Source organism: Lepisosteus oculatus, chromosome 5, assembly GCF_040954835.1.
Source record: "Lepisosteus oculatus isolate fLepOcu1 chromosome 5, fLepOcu1.hap2, whole genome shotgun sequence".
Taxonomy (NCBI): domain Eukaryota; kingdom Metazoa; phylum Chordata; class Actinopteri; order Semionotiformes; family Lepisosteidae; genus Lepisosteus; species Lepisosteus oculatus.
Genome location: NC_090700.1, coordinates 55,892,569 through 55,913,386, shown reverse-complemented (window position 1 = coordinate 55,913,386; position 20,818 = coordinate 55,892,569). Strand labels below are relative to the sequence as shown.

General features: G+C 44.8%; 1 protein-coding gene across 1 annotated transcript in view; it reads right to left on the bottom strand.

The window, feature by feature from the left end:
• The window catches only part of hcn4 (hyperpolarization activated cyclic nucleotide-gated potassium channel 4), a 98,796-nt gene that overhangs the window by 62,454 nt on the left and 15,524 nt on the right, over positions 1-20,818 (bottom strand). Inside the window, exon 2 of the mRNA XM_006628884.3 lies at positions 3,767-4,190. Within this exon, the coding sequence (XP_006628947.2) occupies positions 3,767-4,190 (424 nt within the window). The remainder of the gene's footprint in view (positions 1-3,766; positions 4,191-20,818) is intronic.

Genomic DNA, 20,818 nt, shown 5'->3' with positions numbered 1-20,818 from the left:
GCCCACTGCTCCACACTGCTGTCTACAGCTGAGCCCACTGCTCCACACTGCCATCTACAGCTGAGCCCATTGCTGCACACTGCCGTCTACAGTTGAGCTCACTGCTCCACACTGCTGTCTACAGCTGAGCCCACTGCTGCACACTGCCGTCTACAGTTGAGCCCACTGCTGCACACTGCCGTCTACAGCTGAGCTCACTGCTGCACACTGCCGTCTACAGCTGAGCCCACTGCTCCACACTGCTGTCTACAGCTGAGCCCACTGCTGCACACTGCCGTCTACAGCTGAGCCCACTGCTGCACACTGCCGTCTACAGCTGAGCCAACTGCTCCACACTGCCGTCTACAGCTGAGCCCACTGCTCCACACTGCTGTCTACAGCTGAGCCCACTGCTGCACACTGCTGTCTACAGCTGAGCCCACTGCTCCACACTGCCGTCTACAGTTGAGCCCACTGCTGCACACTGCTGTCTACAGCTGAGTTCACTGCTCCACACTGCCGTCTACAGCTGAGCCCACTGCTCCACACTGCTGTCTACAGCTGAGCCCACTGCTGCACACTGCTGTCTACAGCTGAGCCCACTGCTCCACACTGCCGTCTACAGTTGAGCCCACTGCTCCACACTGCTGTCTACAGTTGAGCCCACTGCTGCACACTGCTGTCTACAGCTGAGCCCACTGCTCCACACTGCCGTCTACAGCTGAGCTCACTGCTGCACACTGCTGTCCTGAGCTACGTCTGAGCTCACTGCTGCACACTGCTGTCTACAGTTGAGCCCACTGCTCCACACTGCCGTCTACAGCTGAGCCCACTGCTCCACACTGCCATCTACAGCTGAGCCCACTGCTGCACACTGCCATCTACAGCTGAGCCCACTGCTCCACAATGCTGTCTACAGCTGAGCCCACTGCTGCACACTGCTGTCTACAGCTGAGCCCACTGCTGCACACTGCTGTCTACAGTTGAGCCCACTGCTCCACACTGCTGTCTACAGCTGAGCCCACTGCTGCACACTGCTGTTTACAGTTGAGCCCACTGCTCCACACTGCTGTCTACAGCTGAGCCCACTGCTGCACACTGCTGTCTACAGCTGAGCCCACTGCTCCACACTGCCGTCTACAGTTGAGCCCACTGCTGCACACTGCTGTCTACAGCTGAGCCCACTGCTGTGCTGAGCTACTGCTGAGCCCACGGCTCCACACTGCTGTCTACATCTGAGCCCACTGCTCCACACTGCTGTCTACAGCTGAGCCCACTGCTGCACACTGCCGTCTACAGTTGAGCCCACTGCTGCACACTGCTGTCTACAGCTGAGCCCACTGCTGTCCTGAGCTACTGCTGAGCCCACTGCTGCACACTGCTGTCTACATCTGAGCCCACTGCTCCACACTGCTGTCTACAGCTGAGCCCACTGCTGCACACTGCTGTCTACAGTTGAGCCCACTGCTCCACACTGCTGTCTACAGCTGAGCCCACTGCTGCACACTGCCATCTACAGTTGAGCCCACTGCTCCACACTGCTGTCTATAGCTGAGCCCACTGCTGCACACTGCCATCTACAGCTGAGCCCACTGCTGCACACTGCCATCTACAGCTGAACCCACTGCTGCACACTGCTGTCTACAGCTGAGCCCACTGCTCCACACTGCTGTCTACAGCTGAGCTCACTGCTCCACACTGCTGTCTACAGCTGAGCCCACTGCTGCACACTGCCGTCTACAGCTGAGCCCACTGCTGCACACTGCCATCTGCAGCTGAGCCCACTGCTCCACACTGCTGTCTACAGTTGAGCCCACTGCTCCACACTGCTGTCTACAGCTGAGCTCACTGCTCCACACTGCTGTCTACAGCTGAGCCCACTGCTGCACACTGCCGTCTACAGCTGAGCCCACTGCTGCACACTGCTGTCTACAGCTGAGTTCACTGCTGCACACTGCTGTCTACAGCTGAGCCCACTGCTGCACACTGCCATCTACAGCTGAGCCCACTGCTGCACACTGCCATCTACAGCTGAGCCCACTGCTCCACACTGCTGTCTACAGTTGAGCCCACTGCTCCACACTGCTGTCTACAGCTGAGCCCACTGCTCCACACTGCTGTCTACAGCTGAGCTCACTGCTCCACACTGCTGTCTACATCTGAGCCCACTGCTGCACACTGCCGTCTACAGCTGAGCCCACTGCTGCACACTGCCATCTACAGCTGAGCCCACTGCTCCACACTGCTGTCTACAGTTGAGCCCACTGCTCCACACTGCTGTCTACAGCTGAGCTCACTGCTCCACACTGCTGTCTACAGCTGAGCCCACTGCTGCACACTGCCGTCTACAGCTGAGCCCACTGCTGCACACTGCTGTCTACAGCTGAGTTCACTGCTGCACACTGCCGTCTACAGCTGAGCCCACTGCTCCACACTGCCGTCTACAGTTGAGCCCACTGCTCCACACTGCTGTCTACAGCTGAGTTCACTGCTGCACACTGCTGTCTACAGTTGAGCCCACTGCTGCACACTGCTGTCTACAGCTGAGCCCACTGCTGCACACTGCCATCTACAGCTGAGCCCACTGCTCCACACTGCCATCTACAGTTGAGCCCACTGCTGCACACTGCTGTCTACAGTTGAGCCCACTGCTGCACACTGCTGTCTACAGCTGAGCCCACTGCTGCACACTGCTGTCTACAGCTGAGTTCACTGCTGTCCTGAGCTACAGCTGAGCGCACTGCTCCACACTGCTGTCTACAGTTGAGCCCACTGCTGCACACTGCTGTCTACAGCTGAGTTCACTGCTGCACACTGCTGTCTACAGCTGAGCCCACTGCTGCACACTGCTGTCTACAACTGAGTTCACTGCTCCACACTGCTGTCTACAGCTGAGCCCACTGCTGCACACTGCTGTCTACAGCTGAGCTCACTGCTCCACACTGCTGTCTACATCTGAGCCCACTGCTGCACACTGCCGTCTACAGCTGAGCCCACTGCTGCACACTGCCATCTACAGCTGAGCCCACTGCTCCACACTGCTGTCTACAGTTGAGCCCACTGCTCCACACTGCTGTCTACAGCTGAGCTCACTGCTCCACACTGCCGTCTACAGCTGAGCCCACTGCTGCACACTGCCGTCTACAGCTGAGCCCACTGCTGCACACTGCTGTCTACAGCTGAGTTCACTGCTGCACACTGCCGTCTACAGCTGAGCCCACTGCTCCACACTGCCGTCTACAGTTGAGCCCACTGCTCCACACTGCTGTCTACAGCTGAGTTCACTGCTGCACACTGCTGTCTACAGTTGAGCCCACTGCTGCACACTGCTGTCTACAGCTGAGCCCACTGCTGCACACTGCCATCTACAGCTGAGCCCACTGCTCCACACTGCCATCTACAGTTGAGCCCACTGCTGCACACTGCTGTCTACAGCTGAGCCCACTGCTCCACACTGCTGTCTACAGTTGAGCCCACTGCTCCACACTGCTGTCTACAGCTGAGTTCACTGCTGTCCTGAGCTACAGCTGAGCGCACTGCTCCACACTGCTGTCTACAGTTGAGCCCACTGCTGCACACTGCTGTCTACAGCTGAGTTCACTGCTGCACACTGCTGTCTACAGCTGAGCCCACTGCTGCACACTGCTGTCTACAGCTGAGTTCACTGCTCCACACTGCTGTCTACAGCTGAGTTCACTGCTGTCCCGAGCTGCAGCTCAGCTCCCCTTTGCCTTCCATCGAGCCCGCTGGGCCCAGGCCCCCCGAAGCGGGAAGCAAGCAGGCCTACCTCCTCCCACTGGTGGATGTAGCGGATGAGGCGGGACAGCCGCAGCAGCCGCAGGAGGCTGAGGATCTTGGTGAAGCGCACGATGCGCAGGGCGCGGGCCGTCTTGTAGAAGTCGGAGTCGATGCGGGTCTCCACGATGAGGAAGATGTAGTCCACAGGGATGGAGGAGATGAAGTCGACCACGAACCAGCTGCGCAGATACTTCATCTTTATCCGCTGGGGGTCCAGGATGATCTCGGTGTTGTCCTCCTTGACGATGCCCGTGCGGAAGTTGAGCACCAGGTCGATGAGGAAGAACGTGTCCGACACCACGTTGAAGACGATCCAGGGGGGCGTGTGCTCGTCCTTGAAGAAGGTGATGCCCACCGGGATGATGATCAGGTTGCCCACCATCAGAAGCAGCATGGTCAGGTCCCAGTAAAACCTGCAGGTGCAGGGGAGAGGAGGCACGTCATGCGTGTGTTTACATGAGTCGTGCCATAGACACAAGATCACAGGGACACAACCATGCGCGCTGAAGGCACACAGGGATATAAAACAGTGAAAGCACATTTTATATTTATATACTGATTTTTATGAGATGTAAATCAATGTTAGAAACTCAGAGAACAGAAAAACACAGTGCACGTTTATGCAATGGGCTCTCCACCATGAGCAAGATGCAGGGCTCCATGTAATCTTGAGCTGATATTCATTCCAGAAGTTTCTGTTCTCCTCTTATTTCTATGCTCCTTTAAAACACCAATATTTTCTTTATATGTCATTAGCACTGCCAAGTTTAAATAAATACTGTTCAGAGACATAAATAATGACAAGTAAAAATTAATTCCGTTTTTGATCATGTAGCATCCAGACAAACCAATCACATTATATCCCCCTCTTTTTAATCAGTGAGCAAATTAATTAGACTTCTTTCTCATGTTTTATTCAAAATTAGTTATTGCTGCAAACTTCATAGTTAAATACCTCTTGCATGTATACTACTGGGGTTCAGGAAGATGACTCTAATCCAAAGGCAAGGTCAGTGTTACAACATAACTATCTGCAATTAGGATGCATTCAGATTTGATAATAATAATAATAATTGTTTACACTTATATAGCGCTTTTCTGGACACTCCACTCAAAGAGCTTTACAGGTAATGAGGATCCCCTCCACCACCCCCAGTGTGCAGCCCCACCTGGATGATGCGATGGCAGCCAGAGTGCACCAGTAAACTCCCCACACACCAGTGATCAGTGGGGAGGAGAACAGAGTAATGAAGCCAATTCATAGATGGGGATTATTGAGATGCCATGATTGGTAAGGGCCAATAGGAAATTTGGCCAGGATGCCAGGGTAACACCCCTACACTTTTCAAGAAATGCCCTGGGATTTTTAATGACCACAGAGAGTCAGGACCTCGGTTTTACATCTCATCCAAAGGATGGCGCCTATTTACACTATAGTGTCCCCATCACTCTACTGAGGCATAAGGACCCAGATGGACCGCAGGGTGAGCGCCCCCTACTGGCCCCACTAACACCTCTTCCAGCAGCAACCTTAGTTTTTCCCAGGAGGTGTCCCATCCAGGTACTGGCCAGGCTCACACCTGCTGAGCTTCAGTGGGCTGTCAGCTGTGAGTTGCAGGGTGATATGGCTGCTAAATCACATCTTCTTGATAAGCATGTCTTCATACCGGAAGCTGTGACAATGTTGTGTTTCCATGTTTGTTATCAGTGATGAGCACTAAACAATGTGTGGGATTAAAATGCCTAGCACCAACACCATTTGTGAAAGCATTTTTTTGGCTATAGTACAGCCACTCAGGTGTGAGACATCAACTCTGTAGTCTTTGAAGCGTTTTTCCCCCAAAGCGTTGTTTTAACTAAAGCTAAATGATTAAGGGGGACTTTCACACAGTCTCACTTAAACCCATTCCAGCATTCACTGGTAAAGATACCCTCTTTGACATTGGTACTCTATAGACTCTCTGCCATTTATTTCCTCTGGACACAATCTTAGCCCAGAATAAAATCAGCAATATGGCTTCATAAGACATAAGACACAAGAACTGTGTGACAGAGATATACAGTAGGAATATATTTGCCCAATAGGGGAGCTTTTTACCATTGTCTCTCTAGAACCCCTGTGCCTGCTTGTTTATGGTCCTAGTGAGCTTTCAACAACTTAATCTAAGCAGTAATTGCCTAAACTGAACTGTAATTGTTCCAATTTTTAAACATTGTTCTGTGTATAATGTTTCTTCAAAGATTCTCCAGTTTAGCTATTTTCTTCCCATAGAAGTAAATATATCTCCAGAGATACGTGACTGACCGTACAACGTGGAATGACTGTATGCTCCTTGCATTGATAAGAGAGCCTTAATTTAGCTTTAAACTAAGTTTAGCTTTAGGAATGTGCACCACAAGAAATATGTGCTTCACGATCACGGTGAAATAATCATTTCATAAAAAATCTAGCTTGGTCTCCAATCCAAGTAAAGAGAAGAGCAAAAGATGTTGACAGTCGACAGCTCTATAAATAAAATCTCACCTGTCTTCCATCTCTAGCTACAGGAAGTCATTATGAGAGCTTACGATCTGCATGTAAATTTTAAGTAATACCAAGGTTTTCCTTTATTTAAGTTTATTTTACTTTCATTTCATTTCTTCTTCTTATGTTTTTACCTTTCTTTCTGTGCACTGCACTTTAGTGAACTGAATATATTGATTCATCATTACATCCATCCATCCACTTTCTAACAGCTTCTTCCAATTCAGGGTCGTGGGAAGCCAGAGCCCAGCCCAGCAAGCAAAGGGCACAGGGCAGGTTACACCCTGGACAGGATGCCAGTCCATCACAGGGCAGGTTACACCCTGGACAGGGTGCCAGTCCATCACAGGGCAGGGTACACCCTGGGCAGGATGCCAGTCCATCACAGGGCAGACACACAAACACACACACGCTCACACCACGGCCAATTTTCCCAGAAGCCAATTAACCCATCAGCATGTCTTTGGACTGTAGGAGGAAACCGGAGCACCCAGAGGAAACCCACAGGGACATGGGGAGAACTTACGAACTCCTTGCACACAGCACCTCAGGTCCGTAATCAAACACTGGGCACAATGCTGACCTCTGCCTCACCATGTCACCATGATTCATTACAACAGCCATTGTAATGCACTATCTTCATAAACATTCAGTTTGGCAAATCACAGGCCATGTTACCACAGACAATAGTGACAAAATAGTAAAAATATGTTAAAATCACAATGAAGGATGGAAAAGGGTAAATTAGTTTTAAAAATATAGAGCAAGGTAATTAAGTGAACACGTACAATTGTACCGTAGTAAACTTGGCACTTGAATGCACATCCTCAAATTCAATCAAGATTTCAGGTTTGCCCCAGAACATAAAGTCTGCACAGGATTAAAATAGCATGAGATGCATTTTTACTTGGTAGTTAATAGGACTTAATTTGGAAATGTTGTGTCTTCCGTGGGAAATGGATGTTGGTTCAGTCTCTGAGCTGGTCGATTTGGTAGGCAGATATTGAAATATTTCTCAGCAATTTAATACCACAAGAATCCTTCTCAGCATGATATTCCATAGATATGAGCCTTAGGAGCTTAACATGTCCTCCCACCCCCTGCTCAGTGAAGGTCTCACAGGATGTGTGGAGTCCTGAAAATCCTAACAGTACCAGTTTCATAAATAAACATTCATGGACATTATAGACCTCATAAAAGAGCCGAAAAACAAAGATATACATGCCCACTGTGAATTGTGTCACAACCGAATTAAACCCTGAGTTTCAAAAAATACAACTTTCCAGGAGTCATTCCGTAGAAAGAAAAGCTCTCTTGCAACCAAGAACACAACCTCAAAGAAGCTGACACAGCTTTAAAACTGCCTTATCTTTTCAGGTGTTGAACCACGGGAGATGTTACTGCTGCTCTTGAGCCAGTCCAGTGAAGAGCAATCAGGCACACATTCAGTTGGAAATAACTACATCTTTTTAGTCTTGAACACTTAAGATTTCAAGGAGACTTGATTCAAAGATTTGAAATCCTCAAAGCCATTGACAGTCAATCCTATGGACTTCTTCACGATCCTGTTGTTCCACACCTTTCTTCCAGTCTCAAGACATTTTTTTCTTACATCACTAATGCATTAACAGTCCAGTTTATTAAACCCTTCTCTTTTGATGTACAGTATTGGCTGTGAACATACAAACAGTCCAACAGAACTCTTAGCCTTTTAGATGCAAATAAGCCTCCACACTATATGAACTGCTGGAACCAGTAACAGTGCAGTGACCAAAGATTTCCATGAATTGCCACATGTGACAATAAAATTCTGTGAGAGAACTTTTACTTTTTCACAAGAAAAATACCCATGATCATATGCAAACTCTTAATGTTTAGTTTTAGAACACTCTCCTCTATTTATCTATAGTTTTAAACAATGCCCACATCCAGCAAACCATCTAAGAACCCTAACAAATTTAGGACAAAGGCAGAAAACCAAGGCTCTTCTTTGTTATGTACAGTACTGCATATACTGTGTGTACTCCAAAATGAGATCTATCTGTTAGAAGGAAAAGCCAGGTTGTCACTGAAAAACACAGGACAGGATTTGCAAAGTGCTAGATTTTGGGCATAGGCTATCCCGATTCACAGTAAAGAAAAGAATAGTAATTTCAGTGCCTCAAATCAGACACGGATCCATTGCCTCAGAGGCTGTGCTATATTTAGAAGTTTGTTCCTCTCAATGTGTTCATCCACGTTCTAAAAAATTAAAACCCAGGAGTGTTGAGAAGCTTCTAGGAATCATGTGCTGCTAACACAAAGATTATTTCTTGCACGATTTTCTGTTGTAAAAACTGAAATTATTATTACCAAAGCCCCTTTTTTTGTGAAAATATCAACTTTTTATCCTTCTTGTTTCTGTCTGAGAAACATAAAATGTGGCACCATGATTACACTGGGTTGTAGAGAGAGGCAGATTCCGCTGGTAAGTACAGAGAGATGCAGCCAGGCTAGCAGTGTCCCAGGACCACAAGGAGGAACCCTTTACTTTTTGCTTGGTGCATGTGTAATGTGATTTCGTACCATTAACGTTCGAGATGATGTGTGTTTATATCATAATTTGTCTTCATTAATTAGCTTCATGTTACTTTATTACCCTTCTGTTATTTCTGTATTAGTTTAATTGAATAGTGAACTTGCTGTTGGCATTTGTGTAGCACATTATCCACAGTCTCAATCCTCCGCTGGGCAGGACCAGTGCAGTGTGGCTGTACTGTGTGCTGGTCAGCGTCTGTGAAGAGGAGTTTGTATGGAAACAGTAGGGAGCTCTGCTGTGAGCACAGGCCTCACAGCTGGGTCAGACTGGGATTCAACTTCTCAGCACTTCACAAATCAGGACATTCCAGAGAGCCCAATTTAATAACATCAACCAGAATAATAATTTATTACAATGCATGAACATGATTATGATATGATGTATGTTCAGGTCAAAACTGCAAGCCTTATTTTTCAGTGGCTAGTTATGAAAATATTTCATAACCAGAAAATACTTTTTTGACTCTGATGTCTCAATCATTTGTTGATTGAGGATGCTTCATGCGTTGCTAGGTTACCTCTCTCTCTTGCACAAAAGCAGGACAGTAAAACAAATGCAACAGAACTTGCAAAATTACATTTTGGTGGATTTTTCACAAAGCTCATACTTAGATTATATAAACAACGTGGGATTTACAGCTCATGAGGGGTCACAGAATTAGAACAAAGACAGAGCTGTTTTTTCCTGAAGACCACATGGGAGTTTCCCAGCCTGGCTGTGGGTCGTGACCCACAGTTTGGGAACCTCCAGACACTCTCCCAGTTCTCAGCTCTATACATGCAAGAATAGACATCCATGAATTTGAAAACTGATGGTTTAAGAAAGTTTCAAAATTCAGTTGCTTCACGTCTTCTTCGGATCTGAGGATGTTGTATTTAAACTTGGCAATTATGAGAATGAACAAATGTCTAGAAAGCTGGTGTCACAGCAGCAAGGTCCAGATGCAGAGCAGTGTGCTCACTGTGACACATGAGCACTTTGATAAGAACTCCATAAAACCTGAAATGTGCTTCAGGCAAGACAGATGAAATAACATCACAGGAACTGGGCAGAGAGGAGCAACTGTGGAGAAGCGGCAAGACCCCTGGTCAGTTTTTGCCAGCTCTGTGACTTCCTAATATGATGCTTTCTGATGAATGCTTTCTACATAAACAGAAATAAACAAGTAAAGCTCACAAACACTTGCGTAGGCTCTGAGGAAAGAGGATAAGGATATCTGCTTCAGCTCTTTAATCAGAGCTTCTGCACAAGCCTTGCACTTCAATCTAGCAGCAGACCCCACAGAATAAGAAATCCGCCCCCTCCAGTGCTACACTGTTACACAGCAGACAGCTGCCTCTTCCCACTCCTCCCAGCACCTGCTCCGCCCCAGGGACACACGGCCTTGGAAAGCCACACATACTGTACAGTAAGCAGTGAGAATGGATCACTTGTGAGCATCACCAATACTCAGCATCGATTGTGTACAAAGGGATGACCATAGTGGTAAATAAGAGAGGCACAGTTCAACAATTTTTAGATTCAAGACACAATGTCTGTTTTGGACTTCTCCTTTGGTTTTTCCGCCAAAGTGCTCTGGAGCGTAGAGATCACTCTCCTCAGCCAAACGAGGCTCTTTGGTAATGTGGGCAATCAGGCAGTTGCACTGGCTTCTCCACTCTAACACTGTCTGTGCTGGTTTCAGGCGACGGCAGCACTGTTCCCAGCCCACCTGCTTTCACCCAAGATTTGTAACAGGGAGGTGAACTTTACATCAGTGAGAGAATGATCCTTTAATCCTTGTTTTATTCAAGTACAAAACCCAATAAATGTATATCTTCTTTATGCTTTCAGTGGATGATTGTTATTCTGCTTTCAAACACCTGAACATCTGAACAATCTGCTGACTATGGCATGTCTGTCAGCAAGAGTAGACCTCATGATCACCATCACCTGATAACTACACCAAGCTTGCAGAAAGCACCTGAAACTATTATTGAGATCAAAAGAGAGGGGGGAAACCAGGATAGAAAGACTACAAATGCTAAGAAAAGACCACTGCTGATCTTCTCCCACCGGGCAGGCTGTACAGGAGCATACTGAGCACAGATACACTCATACCCCTGTCCAGCTCGAGGACATGGAGCTCAGAGGCACACAGATCCCTGTCTAGCTTGAGGACACAGAGCTCAGAGACACTCAGATCCCTGTCCAGCTCGAAGACATGGAGCTCAGACACTCAGCTTGAGCACATGGAGCTCAGAAACACTCCTGGTATCTTCTATCTTCTCCCAGTCAAAGGCAGCTAAAGACACATCCCAATCTCAGGTCAATCGACTCACACAGTGATATAACTCCCTCATTCACTCTGTGGTCTGTTTTACTGTTCCAGAGTATGTTCTTACTGCAATTTACTGTAGCTAACATGTACATGAGCAGTATTCCAGAGCTTTTCCTGGACTTATTATGGCAAATCATAGAATTATCATAACCCTATTAGGAAATGTAGCAAAAGTAAAGTTAAACCACAGGAATGTATGGAAAAAGTAAGCATACAGTAAATAGAGTTAAATAAAGAAGCACAGTTTAATTATATTTCATGTTTTATTTAGCAGGATTTCTTAAAAGAACAATTTTTGTGCCAAGAGAAGGTGTTGTAAGAAGCTAATGGAAGTGTTATTCCCTTTGTGAGCTGCCTGAGCTGCCTGCTTGACTGTGTATAAAACAAATATGTCAGAACCATCTGTCTGGAATATATTTCCATCCATCAGTGGAAATGTGGCAGTCTTGTGGTAGACTCATGCATTAGTGAGAATCAGTTGCACAGCCTTTAAGAGGCAGCTACATTAAGAAATGCAACCTTTGACTTTCAGATATCACATCTGCCAACACTACGAATGAAAGACTAAATAACTGATATTCTAACTAAATGTGCATTTACTTAATACATTGGCTCTATATTTAGAAGATGAGTAAAGGCGTGTTGTTTTCTTTTTCAAATGAAATGTGTGCTGTTTAAGCTCCTTTAGACTGAGGCCGTAGTAACAGCACTGAGAAGGAAATGACAAAAGAAAATCTTATTTGGTTTTTCATTGAAGATCCTGTTGGGAATAAATTAACAATTAGCAGCAAAATGGAATTCATACATATGTGAAGATGTTTCCTCAAGGATTTCAATTATATCCTAGCAAAGACAATGTATTTATCACATTAGACAACATCTACAGTAAATAGTGTTAAGGTTTCTGTTTTGAGTTTATGTCGTTTAAAACCTGTAGATACACTGCTTGTGTTTCTGTGTTGTATTGCCTAACTAAACATCTACTGTATTCTAAAAAGGATTTCCAGCATGATTTATAAAAACTAGCAAGACAGCTTGTGTAACGAACAGTTCTTTCCGGACCCTATGCGGACGACAGTCCGATGGAGTGGGGAAACACTGGGGAAACGTCATGCAGGAAAACGGGGCTGAAGACAGGGGGGCGTGTCCAAGGTGCGCTGGTGCACGGGGGAGGTGTGGCCGAGGCGAACAATCCAAAAGAGAAGTCCTTAGGGAAATCCAAAACACACGAGAAAGTCCAAAACCAGGAGATCCATCGGAACAAGGAATAAAAACCACGAAGGCCGGGTCGGAACCGGCGGACGGGGAACGGGAACGGGGGTTAAAACCTTAACGGGACCAGGCGCTTCCAGGTCCCCTGACTCGCACGATATGGAAATCAGATGCAGAGCCCGGAAGAGCGTCAGTGCCTGGCTTTTAAGGTGGGCTGGGAATAGGGAGCAGGTGCATAGAATAAAGTCTTTAGTGAAAGGGCTGGAGCACCCTTAAGGAGGGGGAACTAATATCGTGACAGCTTGCAGATCTTTTTGTTCCTGTGCAAAATGTTCTTAAACAAGTGTTTAACAAATACCAAAATAAACAGTATACCTCAAGGATATGCAGCTCTGCTCCCCAAGATCCACAGGCTTGATAGACGGAGAGGTTGCAGACATACAGTATACACCAGCTCACTAATCCACGAATGGCCAATCACACACAGAGTGTCTCCTATTTGTTCTCTTCCTCATGTGGAACCTCACTGCCTCTGAATGCCAATTATGTAATTAGACTATATTGATCCATTGCAAAGGATTTGTTAAACAACAGGTGCAACAATAATATAATTTAATTTCTAAATTATAAACGATGCTGTACAATGAATGGCCTAGTAAATTCTCCTTGTGGAACCAAAAGTGAAAATACATCACACAATTCAGTAAAAACAGAAGATTTTAAGCAGGTTTTGAAAGCAGTGACAGATGTGGAGCCTGAGGTGTGTGTTTTTTTCACAGCTATAGTCCTTCAAAAAAGATTCTAAGAGCCAGTGATCTACCATGTTTTCAGCAGACTAAGAAGGCCCTGAATAAGCCTTAAGAACTGGACTATCCTCATGCAGTAAATTAAATTATTTCACGCATAAAGAGTTATTGGCTCCCCTAAAGAACCAGAGATCCATTGATAGATCTCCTTGCTGCAGTAGGTTGTCCCATAGAGAGACTGTACTACCAATTGGCCTGATACTGGAGGCTGCTAGAACATGCCCGTCGAGATTGTAAACTCGCTAACTCTGTTAGAATGATGTGTGGACATTCTGACATGGGATTAATTACACGCTTCCCTTCTTGTCTGAAAAGTGCCCCATGGAGAGTTGGAGTTTGTAACTGTAGCCTCACTCTAATAGGTAATAAAATCTTTGTTTTAATAAATATTAAACCAAATAGAGCCTGAAAAAAAGACGTTGATATGTCAAGATCCCTAGAGTCAATCTATCACAAGCAGGCAGTTTCACTTTGCTCAGCTGATCCGCTGATTACAAGAGCTTTGTTTTTCAGAAACAGGAGGTGGAGGCTTGTGCTGGTGTTTTTAAAAGAAGTTCAGGAGGAAGCCAAATGTTCTTTGGCGAGTGACACCAAGTAAGCTTCAATAGGTTTCGCCTTTAAGCTGCACTAAGTGGAACTTATTCCCTGTAGTTTGAGATAGATAATAGCAACAAATCAATCTCACACAGCTGCACCTAATCACCATCACCACCAAACTAGCTTCATAACTGAACTCAAACGCCTTCGTCTCCAGCCTCCCTCCACTGCCCCATCTCCGCCCTGCAGCTGCCCCTGGGTTCGCTCACTCTGACTGGGGTTCGAGTCTCCTCGTCCTGTGGCCAGGATGCTGCCAGGTGGGTTAAGACAAGCTGTCCTCACCAAGTATTCCAAGCTTTCAATCCTTGGATGTTGATTTGAATATGATTTGGGGCTTGATTTTGAATCTAAGTGAATTAGGATTTGGCTGGATTTCTGAATTTAATAAGGACTTGTTACAACCATGGTTGGAGATGACTGATCTGTGTTTTTGTCCAAAACATCACTGGCAAACAGGTGAGAAACAGATATGTTTTTCTGTCTACTTATTAACTGTTCTAAGGTCAAGTAAAAATAAAGTAATATTAATTGTAAACAGGTTTATTTCTAAGTATCAAGATTTTACTGATAAAATATAAATTTCGAATATGCTAAAAGAGAGAGTAAAAAAGAACATTTTTAGTAGGACTGAAGAAAGGAACACCAGCAAGGCAACACCTGCTCAAGACTATAGAGTGAGTTGTCAGTTTAAAATATAATTACCATACTGAAGCAAGACTTTTATTGCAGCAGAAAATCCTGTGGTATTTATAGCAACTATATTGGTTTTCTCCTGGTAATTAACATTGGGCCTTTTAAGATTGCTAGCATGGAAAATGAAGTATGAGTAGCTGCTAAGATTCCTACAGATTTCCTCTGTCAGGACATGCCAATCTAAAACGTGACATTATAGGTGGGTGCAGATTGAATCCTACTCCATTGCTATATTAAAATAAATTATCCTGTGACAGTTTTGCAACCAAGCCCATCCTTTGTGATTCAGTATTATGAAATGCATCTGACAGGAGCTCACATGTCGCTGTGATGGACTGACGGACAGTGGGTGTGTTGTTCCGTCCGCACAGAAAGGATACACGGTAAGAAGATTTCGTGGGACTGGAAGCAAATCACTTCCATCTTAGGATAACAAAACACGGATTTACTGAACACATAGAGGGGAAAATGGATAAAAACTAACCTTTATCTAACATTTCAACCATGTTGCTTTGTAATAAGATTACAAGACAGAGAAGGTCAAATACTGGAGTTCATGTATTCATCTCTCTGTTTATCACAAGAGCACTTCTGAGATAAAAATTTGAGTAAAGAGCAGCATTACTTCTAAACAATTATAACAACAAAAGGGATCAACTGTTTTACAATACAGCCCTAGACAAGTGGAAGGCAGAGCCATGATTTTCCAACGTCACAGAATCCATCAGTTGGAAATGCACTGAGAGAAACAAGCTCAGTGTGAGCTTCAGTTCACTCATGAGCTTCTGTAGTCCTAAAACTAAATCCTAGACTTCACTTGATCTAGTTCCCTTGGTCTAATTGATAAGTGATTAAACCACATTCCACGGCAACTGATCCTTCGTTTCCTAGGCCTAATGAAACCCTTCTATTCAGTGACAGAAAACATTGACTGATGTGCAGGCTGACAAGAAAGCAACAATGCCAGAGGAAATGGGAAACTACAAAATTACAAATGAAGGTGAAATTACAAATTCTAGTTACAGATTGAGGAATAAATGCAACAATTTGTGTGCTATACTCCTGACTCTCCCTCTTAAATGAAGTAAAAGTAATAATGTACCCAGGTGTCCCCAAAATTGTCCAGTAATATATTTTATGTTTAATTATTCCTTTTTTGTCATGTGATAATATTTAAAAAAAAAACATAAATAGTTGTAAAACTTTTGTCTGTGTTTTCTCTAAAGGTGTGGCTGACCCAAAGCTTTGTGAATGTGGCCTCGTGTGGCTCAATGCAAGCTGAACATCTTATTTCCTACGCAGGTGTGTTGCTGATTCTTTCTCCTTTCCCAGTTCCAGGGCTGTTTTCCAGCCCGCTGAGCTGCTGCAGTTCAGCACACAGCCGTGTTCGGGGCACAGTTTCATGAGCGACAGGGAGGATTGAAGGAGCTGTTGGCGATTATTTAAGAGAAAACACCTTGTTCCCAACCTTAATTCTCCCACAATTAGATGGGTAGAGCAGAGAGTGACAGCCAGAGACTAGGAAATTTCTGGGTTTTTACGCAGAAGCCATGTGTATAAGATTAACACTGTTGTGTTAAGAGGTTTTGTTCTCATTAGTGGAAAATTCTTGTCTAATTTATTATTAACCTGCTATATTTTTGTTTGTAACCTTCGAATGATTGATCTGGAAGTTGTCTGTTATGTCAGACTAATCTAGGGTAACCCTGTTGAGGCAAAGAGGGACTTTCAAACAAATTAGTGATTGCACAGAGAAACCGGCCCATATAAAACACATGCTTATATCTGCAGACGTAACAGGGCACACAAAAGCAAAAAATTGTGGGTGTCACTGATTGAATCACAACGTGTGTTTTGATCTGTGCTGGGACTTGTCACGTAATGCAAAACAGGATCGCTAATTGGGATGCTGGAAGAGGTGACAGAATTTCATGACAGCAGAGCCTGGAGTGTAAATGGCAACAGGAATGAGCAGAGGAGAGATGAGCTGGCGGGGTGTCTGAACTGCAGCAGTGCGACACTGTCAGAGCGAGAGTCTCAGGGCACAGCATGAGAGATGGAGAGTGAGCTTCTTCCGCCCCACCTGTGAATACCATTCATCTTCCCAGCAACAGAAGCACAGGTCTGTGGAGGTCACTGTGTGGAGTCAACTTTAACTGCCAAAAGTGGTCAGAACTTACGTGAAAAATAGATTTGCCTTGGGTATTCTGCAACTAAGAAGGTTACACCACAAAACAAGAACAAACACTGCACATGAAAGTTACAGTTAGCTTACAAGCACAGGAATGACAGTTTTCCCACTCCTAATCACTGAGTTGTGAATAGGATGTCTCTGTGATCTTAATGCACGTTATCCTGAGTACACGTACATGGCAATTTTACACTGTTACATTACATGTTCCTCTGAAATGTAAACTAATCTCCCCTGATGGTGTTCTTTCCTATTGGTTTTCTTTCATCTAACCACATTAAACATTACAAGACAGTAACATCCCTAAGTTGCCTGTCAAGACAATGGTGGCTGTCTTGAGACATTGTAGTATGATGTCTTTGTAATGCAGGAGTGTTCAGGGCTAGACAGACAGATCCATAGTATATCTGTCTGAATGGTTAATTACTGTGAAATTACTGGAGTATAGATCCACTCAGTGAGTGACACAGCCATACAGACGGCATTCTTTGTCCTTCAAACACCTTCGTTCCCTAACCAGCAGTCCAAGCCCTGTGTGTTGCTGGCCCAGCACCCTCCCTATGGACATCAGACACGTGCATGAGGGCCTTCAGCACTGAAAGTCTGGGCTGAAAACTCTGCCATGATCACACAAGTTGATGTTCAACCTCTCTGTTGCCAAAGACGTGCACATAAGAAGAACATGAGCGCATGCAGGGGAACAGCAGGCACACCTTGTTTTGCCCTGACTGCCCCACACTGTCTTACTTTAGTATACAAACTAACAAACTCACATCATGATCTTGCCATAGACTAGAGCAGTGGTGTGCCATTGACTTTGGCCAGGCAGCAGGAGCTGGAGCCTTGTGTGCTGGCCAGGACAAGCTATGAGAAAGTCACAAGGCCCATTTCTGTCCTTTACTGAAGTTTCAGTTTGGAGATTCTTCGACTCACAGATGCACAGCCACTCTTGCCAAAGCACAAACCAGGGCCACATCACCAGTGCTGAGCTCTGCTCACCAAAAACAAGATAAGTGATGTTTCTGAGGTGTAGAGTGTAAGTGGTTTGTCCTCTGTCTAGTTTCACGATAAAGACAAAAACAAAAAACATTGCTCTAAAATGATGGTGATAATGATAGTGATGATGGTGATGGTGATGAGGATGGTGGGGATGATGATGGTGATGATGGTGATGAATGAGATGACAGTGATGGTGATGGTGATGATGATGGCAGCGGAGTGATTTTGACCACAGCTCCCTTCCTCTCCTTTGCAACTAGCAAACAAGGGGAGCACCCCTGGGAGAAGAAGAAAACCAGCCATGCACTACAACAGGTAATACACCTGATCCTAGTTTTCATCCCATCCATCCCCACTAAGATCAGATCATTTATCCATCTAAACGAGCACCACTTCCAAGCCTTTAGCTATTGATGTGATTCAGTTCCATGTCAGACAGGGCAGAAGAAGGCAAGGGCCCTGCCAAGAGCATCAAAGCACAGCATCTCCCCTGTTAATGTTTCCAAAGGCATGCCAATCTTAATAGCACTTAAAGACTCTCAGAACTTCACATTATCGTACAGGAATTTTCCAACCCCCACCCCCCTTCTGCCATTTATATAATCCCATTATCAGGCTCTTGCTGTTGGGTGAGTGAATCCACACTCTGACAGGTCTTGATAGCTCTGCGGGGCCAGTTGCCCATTGCAGGGCATCAGCTGCTCTCTTGCAACCTGGGGCCCCCATTCCTGCCCTCTCTGTCTGTCTGCCCTGTCACCCTGCGCCACCCCCCCATGCCCTCCACACGCTCCATCCCACATCCATTATCTTCCTGATCCAGGTGATGTAATCAGTAAATGGAACAGCCTGAGTCAAAGCCCTTCTATCCTTCTCAGGGATTTTAAGCGGACAGTCAAAAACAACAACAACAACCTTCCATCCCACTTTGTGTGGATAAAACATGAGTTTAATCTCTCTGAATTGTTGCTGAGTTCACAATACTTAACCAAGCTCAGCCACAGCACCTTTCTCCTGACATGTGTGAATAAAAGGACATCATCAAATCCAGCATGCTTAAGAACAATGTGTAGAAACTGTGACAAGGATGTAATTCTGAATATAAAATGAACATGAAAAACATAAAATTTGAACTGAGAAAATGAAGGTTGCTCACTATCAAAGGCAATATGACTGTTGTTCAGTTTGTTGTTTTTTTATTTTTATACTGTCAGGGTTGCTAAGATCCAGTTTGTATTAGCCTGTCTGTATTACATGAACAGTATATTTAAATAGGTTTATATAATGTATACTATATACAGTATACTATATGTATCGATGTAGCTTTTGAAAATGATTCAAACCATTAACATCTGGAACAGGTTGTCTGTATTTTTCGTTTTGTTGCACAATCATTCTGAGGTGCTCCTCAAACCCAATGTTTTGTTAGATGGATGTATTTTTTTATTATTTTGTGCCATAATGTTGTACTATTCAAGTCCTGGACTGCTAGAGTCCTTGAAGTTTCTAGAGGATGTTGAGATTTGGTAGCTAGGAGTAGTTAAATACCTGGGAAGAGCAGAAAGCAGAAGGGCTTGTGGTTCAGTCCACAAGCAGGCAGCCCCTCCAACTTGCTAATTGGCTCGTACAACACTAGCAACGTTACAGTATGTAGAGGGTTTCTCAGGTACAAGTTTTGCTGGAATGGTTCATTACTGTGAAATTACAGGAGTCACAAACAGCAGACAGGCATAGAAGTATGAGCATCTAGAACTGTTCCTGGTCCAGTTACACATGTGCTCCCCTGTTTCTGTCTTAAAGTTAAAATCCAGAGAGATTTGCAGCCTTTGCAATTTTACGATTATGTTCAGGAACTCTGGAGTGAGATCAGGCCTCCGACGTAGACACCTGAGACTGGATTTATGAAGAGAAGGAAAGATAAAATCTCATTGACTTTTAATATCAATAACTGACTTTTTTATGACTCTTACAGAAAATAAAATATTTTCAAGAATGAAATGAAAAAATGACATACTGTAATATAATAAAAAAACATAATCTGGTACTAAAAGGAATAATTTATCTGACTTAATTTATTAATTTATTTTCCATAGTCTATTGTTCCACAGTTCTCTGATTACCCTGCTTTGTTAATCACTCATGCTGTCGAACCCCAGAGCAGCAGGGGACGAGTGCCAGCTGGGGAAGAGTCAAGAAAAGACACCAGTGAAACCTGAGCTGCACCTCTTCCTGTGTTTGGAGAAGCTGCCCAGAAGCAGTTTTTCACTGGACAGTTGATGAACAATGTTGCTCATCAAAATATTATGGATCATGCCCAAAATACTGGGAATGGAGCAGCACAATGTTTATCTCCATGATTCCTGAGGATAGGACTGGGAGCACACCAGGCCTCAAAAGAGGTATGATTGTTGATGCATTTACCTCTGGTATTATTTAAGGCAACAGCAAACTTGGCTAATCTGATACGATAGAGAGCTTCAAGGCTACAGGCAGTAGCTGACAGGTTAAAAACTCCAAGATTTAGCATCGTTTGGACGTACTGTACATACGACTCTGAGTTGTGACCCACATCTCAACTGCAGTTAACTGACTTCACTGCTGACAGACTGCTGCTGCATTTCTATGGACATCTGTGAACACCCAGTAGAATCCATCTTTTGTCCAAGCCCCTGTCGACGCTGTTCTTATTCAAGACTCTTTCTCTATGTCGTTGAAGCAGATCCAGAGACGGAAAGTGACTGATGAGATAAATTATGCAATGAGAAAGGATGCAAATTACAGAAGAGGTGCAATTGAAATCCCTTTTAAAACACAGTTGGTAAAGTCAATTGATTTGGAACAAAGGGCTCTCAGAGGGGTGAAAGAAAAACCAGTTATTTCCTACAGCTTCTGATCCAGCCTTTTGTTTTCAGCTCAAGGACAGCCGCACGCACCAAAACATTTAACACAAGAACAACTCATTGTCATCGTGCCCAACACCAAGTCACGCTTTTGTGTTCGATGAATTAAAATCTCTGCAGCTGATAAGGTCATTGCCTTGCAGATTAACACCATATTGTCACTCACAATGGTAAAGAAAAGTACATACAGGCTCATAAATCTTCTTAATGGTTTTAACTTCTGC